Here is a 15,967-nt window from a genome sequence, read left to right on the forward strand (position 1 = left end):
TGCTCTTCCTCTAGCTCACTCCGATTGAACGCTACGCCATGAACTTCCTGGAGGCCTCCTTAGAAGACGTATGCAAAGAGGAGCTGAAGCAGGCCGAGGTATGTCACAATCTTTACCTTGTTTGTATTGATTTGAGATGAACGTCTCATCAGCCAGATCCAAAAGTTAAATCCTAAATCCAAAATCCAATTGAGAATTTTCCAATGCGCTGTACACATGTTCAAAGAATTCTCTTAAAACCAGAATAATATTGGCATATCCTATATGTCCTTATCGGAAAATCCTGCATGTGGCAAAATGTTGTTATTAACTTTCGAATAATACTGGAATATATAATATGTTACGTAAAAATGGTCAGTGACTTAAAAGTGTTTAAAAGGTATTAACTTAACATTTTGCTTTGTGTTTTACTTATTTGTCCAGCCCTGTAGTCCTACTGAACCAATCAGAGATATTTTATATACGTTTTGTTAAACCAGACTTCTAAAAATGTGTTCTGCCTGTGTCTGTTTAGGAGCAAGTGGAGGCTGCCAGGAAGGGCCTGGACCAGGCCAAGGAGGAAGGCCTAAAGGTCAATGCTTCATCTGATGAAGACGATAATGACTTGTCACTGCCAGCTTCTGTGGAGCCTACTCAGCCAGCCCGCCGTGGGCGCAAACCCAAGGAGGCAAGCAAGAACGTCACCTCTACCAGGACCAGCGGTCGGCTGCGTGGGGCATCGCCCGACACTGAGCCTGAAAAGTCACCCACGTCGCCAAAAGAAGTGCCTGACAGACTGCGCTGCGGTCTGAGACGAGGAGCTGCCAAAGACTCTGGTGCTGTGTCTACCACACCATCCCGCACAGACCATAATAAAACCTCCTCATCAACCAAACATCAAGATTCCTCTAAATCGTCAAAAGCCTCATCTCCTGCCAGAGATCAACACACCATCAAAACCAGGACTTTGCCGAACCGCTCTCTTCCCAGTCCAGTGCCTTCCCCTCCAACAAGCTCTCCACCAACAAGGAAACAGTGTCTTGGGGAGACCGACATCAAGACCTCAAAAGATTGCAGGGAGGAGAAAGAATCGGAGTCATTGCCAGATTCCAGCCTCCCGGTGGACCACGAAGCAAAGGATTATGACACCAAAGATCACAGTGCAATGTCTCCACCCTCCACCAGCTCCCGATCACCTCGCAAGCGCCAGTCAGCAGATGAAGAAGTCCTGCGGGGCCTTGTTGAAGATTCCCCATCAGCTAAAGTCCTGCGGAAGCTTCCTGGGAGACTGGTCACAGTGGTGGAGGATAAGGAGCCCAGAAGGAGGAGGCGGCGGGGAAGTGGCACTGGCGCTTCTTCAGAGGAGGCTACCACAGAGGAGAACACTTCCGGATCAGTCGAAGAATCAAACACAAAAGACAACACATCAACGAGCTCCGACAGCAAAACTAAAGGGGCTGAGGCTCAATCTACACAGGACCAAGACCCTACTCCAAAACCTTCTGTGCACCCTCCACCTGTCAGAAGTTACGCTCCATATTCTCCACCCCATCTTTTTCCTGACATGCCTGTGCTGAGAAATCTTCCTGTACGCCGCAGGTTGGAAACTGAATCTCGCATGGCTGCTCAGCTGGGAGAGCAGCTTCTGGGTCGGGGAAGGGGAGCGAACCAGTCCAGAAAAACGGAAACAACACCAGGCAAAGACACAACCTCTACAGAGTCCAACGTCAGTTCTCTTGCAGGGAATTTGAAAAGAAAGAGGGGCCGGCCCCCTAAGACTCCCCCAAGGTTACCTGAGGCTGACAACGCAGTGGCCTCTTCCCCACAGCCCATCTCGCAAATCGAAGAAGGGAACCCGCCAACCTCCCCGAAACGTAAGAGGGGGCGTCCTCGAAAAGACTCCACAACCTCACCAGAAGAACAGAACTCTAAAAATGAGTGCACTGAAAATGATGCAAGCACAGAGCCAACAGCCCGGTCTCTCAACGTGTCAGAGACACCTAGAGCAGATGTTGTCACTACAAGTCAGGACTCCCAGTCTACCAAAGCTGAGGAAATGGACACTAAGAGTGAGGATTCAAGCCCTGCTCCAAATCTAGCTCAAGCTCACACAACCACAGATACAGTTTCAGAACCAGCGTTACCCCTAACAGCCACTGCCCCTGCACCCCTTCCTGTAGCTGCCTCCACACCAGCCCAATTCCTTCTTTCAGATGTGACTACAGTTCCAAGCTCAGACACATCACACCCTCAGTTGTCCTCTATAACACATTCTATGTCTGCTGTTACAACCACCACCCATGCAGCTCCATTGTTACCCACTGGTACTGTTGCATCAACCAGTACAGGTGTAAAACCAACAGCTGCCAATACTCACATACAGCCAGAACCTCCTAAAGCTCAAGTAGAGCCCAAACCTTCAGTTTCTACAACTCCTAAAGCTCAAGTAGAGCCCAAACCTTCAGTTTCTACAACTCCTAAAGCTCAAGTAGAGCCAAAACCTTCAGTTTCTACAACTCCTAAAGCTCAAGTAGAGCCCAAACCTTCAGTTTCTACAACTCCTAAAGCTCAAGTAGAGCCCAAACCTTCAGTTTCTACAACTCCTAAAGCTCAAGTAGAGCCCAAACCTTCAGTTTCTACAACTCCTAAAGCTCAAGTAGAGCCCAAACCTTCAGCTTCTACAACTCCTAAAGAGCCCAAACCTTCAGTTTCTACAACGTCTAAAGCTTGCAAAGAGCCCATACTTTCACCTATTACAAATTCACAACCTCCTTTAGAGTCTGACATTTCACGTCCTACAACTTCTAAAGCTTCTCTAGAGCCTAAACAATCAGTTTCTTCAACAACTGTGAAAACAACAGACCCAGGCGCCGCCAAAACCACCACACTTGCGCCACCAGCTGCTACCACTCCATTGACTTTACCCTCTTCCATGATGGCTGTCAAAGCCGTTTCAACATCAATCCCTGCCACAGCAACCGCTAATAAGGTCATATCAAACACACTCGGCTGTACTTCACCAGTCACTACAGTAAAATCAGTCGCAAAAGCTACAGCTGTAAAGGACTTGCCACAGGCTTCCGCTCTACCATCCACAACATCGACCACAGCTCTTATAACCTCCACCCCACCTACAACTTCACCAAAACCCACCTCGACATCTTCCCCCACTTCAGCAACAACCAAGTTAACAGTAAAATCAGTCCAAGCTAGTTCAGCTGATGCTAACACAGTTTCCACTGCAAATTTGACTAATTTGACAACAAACAAACCAGACTTGACCGTTGTTCAGACTCAGGAAGGTGGCTACATAAAACCTCCTCAAACAGCAACATCTGCTACTGTAACTACCACAGCCGAGGTGAAGGCAGTTACAGTAACTTCATCAACCCCAACAGGGAACGTCCAAGTCCCCACCCCTTTAGCAACAGCATCCCCTTCCGAAGAACAAACACCTGCAGAAAAGACTGTCAAGATCCCATCTCCCGTAGCAACTTCTACCCCAGCTCCATTACCAACAGTTACCACAACTACATCACCCCCAGAAAAGTCCATGACAGTTTCCACCACAAATGTCAAAACTACCCAAGTGTCCTCAACCATAGTCACCCCTGTGACTCGATCAACTGTAGAAGTTAACCCAACAAATACAGTACCCATGTCCACCACACAAACAACTCCAGAAGTTTCCCTGCAAGTACAAAGCTCTGCATCCACTGAGGTTCCAACGCCTGCTTCCTCTACTGTCACATCTGAGAAACAATCGCTAACGCACAAAGCACCGGCATCTAAAAGTGAGCCAGACAGGGTGGAAGAAGTAGATAAAGCAGAGGCTGATGCAAAAGCTAGCAAGGAGGAGGATCGAGATGAAGAAACAGACATCTGTAAGTCCCAGCGTAAACGGAGGAAGGTGGAGAGCTCGCCTGGGGCCAAAGACTTTGAGTCATCAAGGAAGGGGACCCTGCGTGGAACTGCCGCTCAGAAAGAAGAACCTAAGCAGAAAGGGTCGGAGCAAACGCCAATCCAAAAACGGCCTCTCAGCCGCCAGAGTAGCCAGGATTCTGCTTGCTCCTCTTCCTCATCATCTGGGTGCTCAACCCTTACTCGCCACGCACACCACAAGAGGACTTACGAGAATAGAAATCCTGTCAAGAAGAGGCGCATGGATGTCACCTCAGAAACGGGTAACGAGGAGAATAACGAAGAGGATAAGAAGCACGCCTCTAGGGGAAGGCGCTCCAGGTGTTCTTCTTCCTCGGACTCTGAAAACGGTGAGCACAGGGAAGAGCATCGGTTAACACGCTCAGCTAAGCACAGGCTGCAAGATAAGGAGAGGGAGAAGGGCAACAGCCGGCAAGGAAAAAAAACAGACAGAAGTGCATCCAACAATGCAAACGCATCCACAGGTGGCGAGTCAGGCAGTGATACGTCTTCTGTCAGGATCACCAGGAAGTCAGCCGGATCTCAGCACTCGAGAGAAAGTAAAGCTCCAACAAACAGTGCACCCTTGATGCCTCCTGAGCCTGAAGTCCTTGGGAAGAGGTGCTCGGCCCTCAATGCTGCAGCCAAGCTCCTGGCAATGAAAGGCAGGGTGGATACCCCTGGCCACACCACTCGGAAAGACTCTGCTGCTAAGGCTGCCGGGACGTCCCCTGCCTCTTCTGACAAGAATCAAAAGCCTAAAAGCAAAAGTGTTCCAGCCTCTCCTCAGAGTAACTCTTTAAATCTTAGTAATAATAAAAGCAGTTGCAGCAAAACTTTAACGCCCAATCAGACAAGCCACTCTGCTTCCCGCTCGACCAGGCAGCGCCCCGGTTCTCTGGTTCCACCCCTGGAAGTGGAGTACAAGAGGTCTAAGGCAGATGAAAAAGACAGGGGGGGTAGGAAGTCATCAAGAGGGAAGGAAGGCGAGGCAGAGGCCCGGTCTTCCTCCCGAGGCCACAGTGCCTCCAGCAGCATGAGCAGTGACGACGAGGGCGGTGCTGGCGGACGCAGCGGCAGAAGCCACAGCAGCAGCAGCAGCAACAGCAGCCAGCGTACCCGCAGCATCAGCTCTCAGAACACGGAGCGCCGAGAGTCCCGCGCCACTTCTTCCGGCAGCGAGCGTGAGAGGGATCGCAGCTCCGAGAGCAAAGACAAAAGAGACAAGCAACGCAGGGAGAGCCTGAGGTCTCATAAGCTCTTGCAGGAGGTGACCAGCAGTTCAGGAGCAGAGGGGACTCCGGACAGAGTGCTGCGGAGCGTCGCGGCCCTTGCAGCGGTGCAGGCCAGGTCACCGGCCGCAAGCACCCGCTCCTCGTCCGGTCAACACCGTCACAACAAGACATGATCAGAGTGCCAAAGGGAAAAAATAAAAGCGAGAGCACGATACGAGGGCACGTCATGACCTCCAAGGTTGCTGCTTTGTGTGCACTCTTTATGAATGCAGGGGAACTGAGTGCTGCACAAGCCAGGGACCTCCCTGCCTCTTGGGCCCTCTCCCTTTCCAATTGGAGCTGGTCGACTCAGCAGCTCAGCTGGGGGAAGGCTCAGGGAATGCCGGACTGAGAGTTAAAAAAAAAAAAATGTGGCGCCATTGTTGTGCGTCCGTAAACAGGCAGAGGGTTGGTACAGTGGATAAGTGGCCACTGGGACTTGAGTGGGGACAGAGGTGCAAGAGATAATAAAGGAAAGCTGTTAGTTCACATTATGTACTGTAATCATTAAAGACTGGAACACTCAGATCTTATGTGTTGAGATGGGATTATACAGCACCCCCTATCAGGGTCAGAAATGAAAAGTCATTTGTGTGACATTAAAATCTTACGAGTGACCAGTTGTATTGTAAGTTGGAGGTTTTAGAGCGTTTGGTTTTGAAATTTGTCAGCTGTCCTGACTATTGTTTCTTTGTAGTCAGTTGATAAGTTATGCATATTTTATTATTTCTTCCAGGGTATTAGGAAGAGACCAGATCTTTCAATGTGATCTTTGCTGCACTATGCTGGAGCTTGTCTTTTGCTTGGGCCCTTTCTTTTTGTCATGTCAGTTTTTGTTCATTGGATTCATTTTAAAATCCAGCCTTGCATTTCTCATTTGCACATCTGATATTGTGGCCCTCGGCTTTTGAATACATTGTGGTGTAGTAATACGTTTTTACATCAACTGCAGTCTATAATTGGTTCCATGTACCTCACGATGTATCTCTACAGTTTCATGTATTAATTGAAGCTGCGACGTGTGTTGAACAGACCTGGAGCAGCAAAATTTAAATGTCTTTTTCCTAATCTTCCTAAAGGCAGTTATAGTTACGGTCCACTTTGTCATGTATTAATATCAAAAGGGCAAATCGATGTTATTGAAATGAAGAGTGCCTCTTTGGCCAAATGGGTTAGAACCTCAGATTGCCTTGTGAAGCACCTGAAGCGGGGGTGCCAAGCTTATTAAAAGCTTTGAAAAAATTTAAAAGCCAAACAAAAATCATACAACTCCAGAGAACATCAAAAAGCACCCTGTGCATCAGTTCTACCAATTCAATGTTTGATTTTTCACACGATTTTCTTTGTCACCATCACTTCATTGCTCTTCTTTCATGTAAAAATAAAAAATTACTTGGACAAAATATGTGAATAAAAATGACTGGTACAGTTCCAGATGACTGTAAACTGTCGATTTTCCTTCTGGACATGTCGAAGATATTGAGCAAAAGGTGATTTTGGGGGGGGGGGGGGGGTGGATTTGGGGGTAGTCTATGGTGATGGTCTTATTTTTTATTTGTCTCTTTATTTGTTGCATTCCTTTTGATCCCTTGTAATTCCACATTGTTTTACTTGAAAAATTAAGACAATTACAGTTGAATAAAAAGACCAAAAATTAGTTGGATTTTTTTATTGTGTTCAGGATTATTTAATGGTGGGTAAAATACAGGGTTGTGTCATACTGCTATATTTAATATGTACAACAAATACTTATTTTTGGTTGTCGGTAACATCCAATGTGTGAACAAAAGAAAGTTACAAGACAAACAGAACAATATACCATGGCAGTAATTTATTTTTAAAACAAACCTAAATTAAAAGTCAACTTTAACACTTGGACAACCTTTACAAAACATTGCGGCGCACACTAGTCATCATTTGTCTCTGTGAATAAAACCAATGTTCCAGGATTTTCCTCACAGAATAAACTGACCGACTGCATAGTGTGACAGACAGGTGAATAACAAAGTGAGTATTTGTATGTCAGACTAAACCATTCAATTTAAAACACTACTGTGTAAAGGTAAAGAAAATAAAACCTATCCCTTTTGACCTCTCCCATCACATTCTCACATGAACATACATTTAGGTGAAGGCACAGTTTGGAAAAAGTTTTAATCATGTGGTTGCAGCAGTTTTCACAACAGTTTAAATCATAAATACATACTAGTAGGACAAATAAAAGCGGGCGTCGGGTCTCCTAATGCAGTGCTGAGACACCAAAATCAAAGAGGGCTATTTTTTTTTTTAAGACCCTAAAAAGAAAAATCTGTATTTACACTTGTTACATGTAGGCAGTTTGGAATAACTTTCAAGTCTTAAAAAAAACATCTCAAGAATGTCATTCACCAGCATTACAGGTTATGTACAATTATATTAGTCTATTAAAACGGTTATTTACTCCTAATTCATCCAGAAACATCGTAACAAGAATCAACGCACAGTTTCCTGAGTACAGTATGATCCGCCCCAGTGCAGGGTTTCAATACTGCATTGTGCTTTGCTCAAGACCACATTTCCTCTTTTTTTTATGCAGGAGGGGAAGAGGCACTGACATAACACCTCACAAATCGTCCTGGTGTTTGTGTCGCAGAATCTGAAGGGGGGTATTTTCCATTAGACCAGCTCTCTTGAGTTGAAATGTAGGCAAGATTGTAGTGAGTTAAAAGCACATTTCTTCTTAAAAACAAAAAAAGGCTGTCCGGAACAAAGAAAAGTTACAGGAAGATGTATATGAAAGGTGAAAAAAGCAGGGTTGATAATGGAATAAATCCACCCGTATATATCCTGTGGGCTGAAAGTATTTACATAAAAGGCGTTTCTTTCTTTTGATGCGATTCTGATAAACCAGTCTGAACACAACTGCCTGGTGTTAGGGGGCGAAGGCGGAGACCACTGAGATGACTAGGATGAGGATGACGATAGCCAAACAGACCGCTATCCAGACCTTTTTCTGCATGGGGAGAGAGACAGACAGATCAATAAATATACAACACAATAAATTAGGTGCAACCTATACAATCACTGCACTACTATCTATATAATATCCTGCTTTATAGTTTGTTAACTCCAATAGTATTTACTTGTTTTACAGTTTACTAATTATTTATGTTCATAGTCCAACTGTATATTCAGTGGAGGAAATACGTATTTGATCCCCTGCCAGTTTAGTTAGTTTACCCACTCACAAAGAAATGAACAGTCTGTCATTTTTATGGTAGGTTTATTTTAACAGTGAGAGACAGAATATCAACAAAAAAAATCGGGGGAAATAAGTATTTGATTCCCTTGCAACGAACACAAATTCTGGCTCCCAAGGACCAGTTAAATAAGTCCTCTCGCTTTAAGAAAGTACTCCTGATGTCAACTTGATACCTGGATAAAACACACCTGTCCACAGTCAATAAATCAGAGTACAACCTCTCTACAATGGGAAAACCAAAGACATCTTGTGATCATGGTGGAACTAATGTCTAAGGACATCAGGGACAAGACTAGACCAGCACAAGGCTGGAATAGAAGACAAGACCACCAGCAAGCAGCTTGGTGAGAAAGAGACAACTGGTTTGATTATTAGAAGATGGAAGAAGCACAAAATGACCATCAATCGCCCTCGGTCTGGGGCTCCACGATCTAAGATCTCTCCTCTTGAGGCATCAGTGATCATGAGAAAGGTAAGGGGTCAGCCAAGAACTACACAGGAGGGACTTGTTAATGATCTGAAGGCAGCTGGGACCAGTCACCAAGAAAACTATTGGTAACACACTGCGCCGTAATGGATTCAGATCTTTTTTTTAATATCTACATTTCTGGATTTTTAAAAATATTCTGTCTCTCACTTAAAATAAACCTACCATAAAAATGACAGACTGTTCATTTCTATGTAAGTGGGTAAACCAACTCAATTGGCAGGGGACAAAATACTTATTTCCTCCAGTGAATATATCTATTTATAATACTGGTTTATTTTTATTTCTTATTTTTATTTTATTTTTCTGCAATGACTTGTATTGTATTATGCTGTTGCAACACCAACATTTCCCAGTCAGGGACTAACAAAGTAATTCTTATCTTATTTTAACCTAGGGACACTTCACCCCAAAATGAAAAATACATATTTTTCCTCTTACCTGAAGTGCCATTTGTCCTATATTTATTATAAGTTGTGTTGTTGGGGTTATCAGCCATAGAGGTGTCTGCCTTCTTCCAAATATACTGGATGTAATAGCCTTTGGCTTGTGGTACTCAAAGCGGCCAAATATATATTTTTAAAAAATCAGCAGCATTGTGTCTTTTCAGAAATCATGACTGCGTTACACACAAAGTGTCTCGAATCTTAGTACGTTTACAATTACACCTGTGAGCAGTGTCATGTAGGAACTATTTTCTTTCTACCAAACTACACCCGCCAACAAGTGGCCGAGCCTGCTTCTTTGCGCTCGGTGATATAGTTAGCGGGTGTAATTCGGTAGAAAGAAAATGGTCCTACAGGAAACTGCTTTAATGACCAAGTCATGATTTCTGGAAAAATGTCCAGAGAAGGCAGAAATTTCTAAGGACAGTCTGCCAACATTGGCCAAAAGAATTTAGATTTATGAAAAGCACTTCAACTGGGATTAAAACATATATATTATTTAATTTAAGGGAAACTCTTCTTATAAAGACACATTGTCACAGGACGTTAGGGAAAAGGCTATTTGGTTTGATAATGTAGGCAAAAGTCGGGAGTGATTTAAAGTGTCCATATCATGTGTCTTAAAGATTTATATTGTACCTTGCGTGCTTTCTGCTGATATACGACTGCTTTCTCCACGTTTTCCTTTGCTTTCTCTATGAAGTCTGTCGACTGTTTGATGTTGCTCTCAACCCGGTTCACCATGTCCCCCTGCAGAAGGTAAGAAAGACATCATTAATCCTCTTGATCACCCAGAACAAAAGCTTGATGGAATTTATGCGCGTTGCTTTACCTGAGCCTCCACCTCCATGGCGAGGTACTGGAACATGTCATGCAGCTCTCTGATGCTCTGCTCCAGCTTCATGATCTCGTCGTGCCGGGTCTCGATCTCATTCAGAGCCTGTCTCGTGGCTTTAGCATCGCTCAGGATCTAAAGATATTTATTAGTTATTAACAATAGTAGAAGCTGCAGCAAGTCATGAGGTTTCAGGGTTTCCAGGATTCTTTACAATATGATCTAGTGGAACTGATCACTATGGGCTGCACGTGGGTGTCTTTCTTTGCTTACCAAATCTGCTGTCCAGTTTGAGTGATTAGAGACAACAGAGCACAGCTGTCATCATTTCATACATGACACTTAAAGTCACTGCTACTCTGACTCCTTGGTGCAACTGTAGATGTGTGTTGCTTCAGCAGTGGTGTTGTGGTTTACAACATCACGTATTTGACATTTCTTTCATCTTTCCTCATACTCACATTTTGAGTGAAAACATCCGTCTGCCCACTCTCAAGCATCGAATCCAGCTCTTCATCTGTCACGTTGTTCCCAGCTAAAAAAGGAGAAGTTCATCAATGTTACTGGCACAGGATGTTGTGGTTGGGTGAGGAGAGAAAGTGAAAATGAAAATACAAAAACTCTCCTTCTGACTTTTTTTCCTTGTGTGAACTTGTAAGAAATGTATTTTTCCTCAGTTGTTGCTACTATGTAGGAATGAAATTAACGAGTTAAGTATTTTCATTACTGATAAATCTGTCTATTATTTTCTCTATTGTAGGTTGGTAGTTCAAATAGTTTAAAAATACAGCAAAGACTTAATCTGCTATTGGAGGTATTGAACACAAATACAACAGCACAATAATAAGGATTTCTATTGATACGTCAACACACAAATTGCCTTATTCTGCTCATTTTCAGCTTCATATTTGTATGTTGTGTCTCTACTGTGACATGTCTCCATGCTTTAATGTTCAAAAAGCTCTTTATTTTCAGACTGCCTGTGCTGCAGCACCTCTTTTCACCCTCTGTCTGAAACCAGAGCCCAGTCTGCTCTGATTGGTTATCTGGCCGGCTCTGTGATGATTGGTCAACTGCGCGTTTGTAACATAGTGATGTCACCATGTTACGGAAGTAAGCAAAGGAGTTCAATGGAGGCGATTCAGGCAGGGGGGAGCGTAGGCATAATGGGGCATCTGACTTTTTGTCTGACTTACAGTAAGAACAAACAAATATTCAATTTACCGTAATGACAAAAAGCACAAAGCAAACATTTGGTATTTCTGCTTGGAAAATCACTCAAAAGATAAAATATTTACAGATTCATTTTCTTTCGAACAATAAATCAATTAAACCTCTCATCTTTGCCGCTTTAGTAATAAATAATTAATTTCAAAATGATCACACAGCCCCAAAACTAATTTGAAAATCTAATTCAGTATTTATAATCAGTAAACACAGGGCGCTGTATAAACAAATCATGAGCAATACATTTGCTCTAATAATATAAAATATGTCTTAAAAAAGAGCAGTAATAACATAAAGTTCATTATAGTGTTATTAACATTTAATTGCATTGTTATACCGTGCTTATAAATGCTGAATATGGCGGTTTAAAGGTTCAGCAGAAAGTGATAGAGAGAGGAGATGACACATGGTCATGAGACGGCTGACAGTGAAGTAGGAAGTGATGGCAGCAGTGGTGTCGACCACACACCACTCACCGGCCAGAGCTCAGCTGTACTCACTGATTTTCAGTTGCCTCTTTATTCTCTCCACGTTGCGGTCTCTGTACTGTGCCTGGATGGTGTTACAGTGACCCATCAACTCCACAAACTCCCTGGACAGGACTCCGTGCTGGAAAGGAGGAGACACTTTGGTCACTTTACTGCACATTATGAATAGCTCTTATTTACATTTGTGGGAATTTAAAATGATATCCAACCTGGGTCCGTTGCATCCGAGAGTTTATTGGTACATACTTTCCATCCTCCTCTCCTTTTTTCGGTTCAATACCTGTAGAGATCATTCATAAGTGTCATTTATGTACATTATGTACACGAATCTCAAGAGCAAACAGTGTTCTAGAAATGCACCAATCCTTGCATTTCCATTTGAATTAAAAACTGCAACTACTTTGCATAATGTATATATTATCCAATGTTTATATTTTTTTATAGAAGTTCTGACTTTTACAATGTATTCTAACTTACTCTGTATATTTGATGTTGTGTATTATACTGATATGTATATATTTACTGTTTGTGTGTTTATTTATATTTTAAACTCATGTTCAATTCCTTGTTAACATGCTGCTGTAACAAAACACTTCCCTTATTTCACATCAGTCAACTATTAACATTTCAGAGCCACACATACACATGGTCAACAATTGTAACATTTTCCGCTAACTTTAGCAACTTTTAAGACCATCTTTGCAGCTTAGTTCCTAGAAAGCGACTTTAAAGGCCATCAGAAGAAAACAAGAAATATGTTATGTAATCACTAATTCCCCAGCTGATCAGAGAAATTGCAGTGAATGGCTCTTCAATGGACACGTCATAGTCTCACTGAAGTAACATCTTTCTATTGACTTGTTATCTGTCAGTACTCACTCTTCAGTTTTCTCTGAATCTGACCCGTCAGCGTTTTGATCTCCTCTCGAAGAGTCTGGAGCTCTCTCTTCATACCTGAGGAAAACATCAACAGACAATGTGAGCCCTGGCAGAGGTGATGGTTAAGACTAGAGATTCAGAAAAGACTTGGACTTTCAAAACTTTAAAAAATGTGTTGACTTTTTGGTGTTTTCGCATTTGTTCGGCATATTCTGCCCTTCACAGATATGATCAGTAGTAAATCTGGGCGGACTGATGGCATCAACAAAAACACGTACTGTCGTCCGGCAGCGGCTCGCCCAGCACAGCTTTCTGTTTGTTCTCGAGGTTAGACACCATCCTTTTGAGGCTATGCAGCCCCTCATGAATTTCTTGAACCTGAGATTAGAAAAAAAGACAGAAGCATTGTTGAAATGTGCATTTAGTTGTAAAAACAAAACAGATACACAAGAAGTCTAATTGATCATTTAATTGGTGGACAAATTTGTCAAGCAAATATGCCAGACATGCCGTGGTTAGATTCTTTGAAAAGGGAGGACATTGCTGCTTTTAATTTCTGATAGATTATTATTATATAGTGGACTGCTGGTGGGACAAAAAAAGCCAGATGTTTTTGTTGATGTTGACGTGATAAAATGTTTAAAGTGACAAAATATGGGAACAAGCAATGTGACCATTTATTCTACGTTAAGTTGATATTCCTCAGTTAAACAATATAAACAATGTGGTAATTACTATAATTTCAGGCTTTAACTGAAAGACAAGAATAATTTCCCAAAAAGGAAATGAAATTACAAATTTATTTAACAGTTCAAATAATAAATACTTTTTTGGGGTCTAGGTACCGGTGTCCTACCTTGTTTTCCTTACATTTATTATATATTTTGAGAAACAATAAAGGATTCCTGATTCTGATTTTAATTTGGAAAATGTTTTTTTTTTTTTAAATTGTACTTGTCCTGTATGTTTGATTAGAAAATGAAATGCAGTAACTTTTATCTCCTTTGTTTGACAGTTCCTCAATATCATTTTAGAATTATTTCATATACATATACATATCATACTCTTTTGGTCAATGAAAATGTAAACAAAGACATCTATACATTGAAACCCTTCTTTTCCTAACGCTGTGTAAGTGTATAATTTAAGAATTATAGAACAAGAGGAAAAACATTAAAGAGAACAACCTGTTATTTTATCTGATCTGTCTTCTGTCCGTGGATTAATATTTATAATATATTTAGACAAACTTCACCTTTTTGAAGAATGCATCGTTCTCCTTCTCCTCTTTGGCTGAAGAGGTTCCAGGTTTGATCATAAGAGCTTTACCCTCGTCTTCCTCATCTGAAGCCACTGCCTCCTGCCAGTCAGATAACAGACAGATTAATTAAGACGGGGAAGAAGAAGGTATTTCCATCTCAAAGCACGAAAACGAACTTCACCACCCCAGCTGCCATGCCCTTTCCCGGCCTGGCATACCCTTTAAGAAGACAGGGCTGGAACGGAAGTTGGGAGTAATTTGTCGCGAAAATTAACATTCAGACACGTAAAACGCTTCACATTGTTATTTTAATCATTTGTGGTGTTGAATTATCTGATCAAAGGCTGTGCAGGTTGAACAGTGAAGTGAGCACCTGCTAACAAACTATCAGTGTACTTTGCTAAGTTAGCAGGCTAGCGTGTGAATGCTAAAGTTAGCCTTGTACTCACATTTCCTAACTCTTTTGTTCGGTCCCGCATTTTTCCAGTGAGTCAGTTCTCAGAAAAGCTGCGACTCCACGCGGAAGTATGGTAAGTTGTTCCCAGGCAGTGAAACAATCTTTAAAATGAACTGGAAACTTTGATCTAGTGTCATTCACCAAGAAAAACTACAGTTGCAACCCTTCTTCTTCTGGTGCTACTCAAAACATTAAACTGCGACTCTTTGGCTCCCTCTGTGATAAGAAGAAGAAGAAGAAGAAGAAGAAGAAGAAGAAGAAGAAGAAGAAGAAGAAGAAGAAGAAGAAGAAGACATACTTTTATTAATCCCTTACAGGGAAATTGCTTTCTCTACTCTGTTGTGTTGACACACATTAAACACACAGAGGATATATAGCCAGGTACCCGGCGCCAAGGGAGCAGATAGAGGTTAGGTGCCTTGCTCAAGGGCACCTCGGCAGTGGCCTAGGAGGAGAACTGGCACCTCTCCAGCTACCAGCTCACTCCATTTTTTTTGGTCCGATGTACCAAGTCCCTACTGACTGAGCCACTGCCGCCTCATAGCAGATTGCAACAGCACAGACATGAGTTACAGTTTAATTATTACAATTATTATAATATCTTATATTCTTGGATAGTTTTCGTATCTTAATATGTATATGTTTTTCTTATTTGTGTTCCTTTTTATATATATCCTTTTCCAGATGTGTTAAAATTTCGTTTTAGTTTTAGCCAACCAAGCAAATACACAGACAAATATAAGCTAATAACTGAACTAAATGAGTACACCCCCTTCGAAAAGTAACATTTTAAACAATATCTCAATGAACACATAAACAATTTCCAAAATGTTGACAAGACTACATTTTATATAACATCTGTTTAAGTTATAACATGAAAGTAAGGTTAATAATATAACTTAGACTACATATTTTTCAGTTTTACTCAAATAAGGGCGATGCAAAAATGAGTACACCCCACTGAAAGTCTCTGGAGCAAAGCAACATTTTAGACTACAAATGTCTAATTTAACAATAATCAACCACAGGTGAGTCTAATTATTCACTGCACAGGTGTCCAGCAGACAGTTGACTATAAAAGGGTGTTGTTAGCAATGGCACCACATGGAAGAGAAATGTCACAAAGACCTGAGAAAGAAAATCATTTCTTTACACCGCAAAGGTGAAGACTCCAAGAAGATCAGCAAAGCTGTACTTATCAGTCAGAATAAAGTGGTACAGAAACTTTAAAAAGATGGAGCTGCAACCATCTCACAGAGACATCCAGGTCGTCCACGGAAGTCAACACCTCGACAGGAGCGTCTTCTGGTGAGAAGGGTGGAAGAAAATCGGCATGCAAGTTCTCTGCAGTTATCTAAGGAAGTAGAAAGCCAAACTGGGGGGACTATTTCCCGTGACCCAATACGGCGTACACTGCAGAGGAATGGCATGCATTGATGCCATCTACGAAGGGAGCATCTCCTAAAGCCCAG

At 42.2% G+C, this 15,967-nt stretch overlaps 2 protein-coding genes across 2 annotated transcripts in view; one reads left to right on the forward strand and one right to left on the reverse strand.

Moving 5' to 3' along the window:
• Window positions 1-6,620, forward strand: part of srcap (Snf2-related CREBBP activator protein) — a 33,423-nt gene extending 26,803 nt beyond the window's left edge. The window contains 2 exon segments of the mRNA XM_063893163.1: window positions 15-98; window positions 515-6,620. Of these exon segments, the coding sequence (XP_063749233.1) occupies window positions 15-98; window positions 515-5,308 (4,878 nt within the window). The 3' untranslated portion in view covers window positions 5,309-6,620.
• Window positions 6,621-6,985: 365 nt separating this feature from the next.
• On the reverse strand, window positions 6,986-14,710 carry stx4 (syntaxin 4). The gene is made up of 10 exons (XM_063893611.1): window positions 14,488-14,710; window positions 14,033-14,137; window positions 13,056-13,155; window positions 12,778-12,852; window positions 12,108-12,178; window positions 11,911-12,019; window positions 10,645-10,718; window positions 10,181-10,318; window positions 9,988-10,098; window positions 6,986-8,166 (listed from the first exon to the last, which is right to left on the reverse strand). The coding sequence occupies exons 1-10, from the start codon at window positions 14,515-14,517 to the stop codon at window positions 8,086-8,088; spliced, it is 894 nt and encodes a 297-aa protein (XP_063749681.1). The 5' UTR covers window positions 14,518-14,710; the 3' UTR covers window positions 6,986-8,085.
• Between the last annotated feature and the right edge of the window lie 1,257 nt (window positions 14,711-15,967).

The sequence above is a fragment of the Eleginops maclovinus genome, chromosome 10 (genome assembly GCF_036324505.1).
Source record: "Eleginops maclovinus isolate JMC-PN-2008 ecotype Puerto Natales chromosome 10, JC_Emac_rtc_rv5, whole genome shotgun sequence".
NCBI classification, from domain to species: domain Eukaryota; kingdom Metazoa; phylum Chordata; class Actinopteri; order Perciformes; family Eleginopidae; genus Eleginops; species Eleginops maclovinus.

Coding starts and splice junctions, on each gene's coding strand:
- stx4 (XM_063893611.1), bottom strand. CDS start 14,517: ATGCGGGACCGAACAAAAGAGTTAGGAAAT. Junction 12,853..13,055: donor CGAGCCGCTGCCGGACGACA/GTACGTGTTTTT, acceptor TGTTTTCCTCAG/GTATGAAGAGAGAGCTCCAG. Junction 10,319..10,644: donor CGGATGTTTTCACTCAAAAT/GTGAGTATGAGG, acceptor AAATATCTTTAG/ATCCTGAGCGATGCTAAAGC.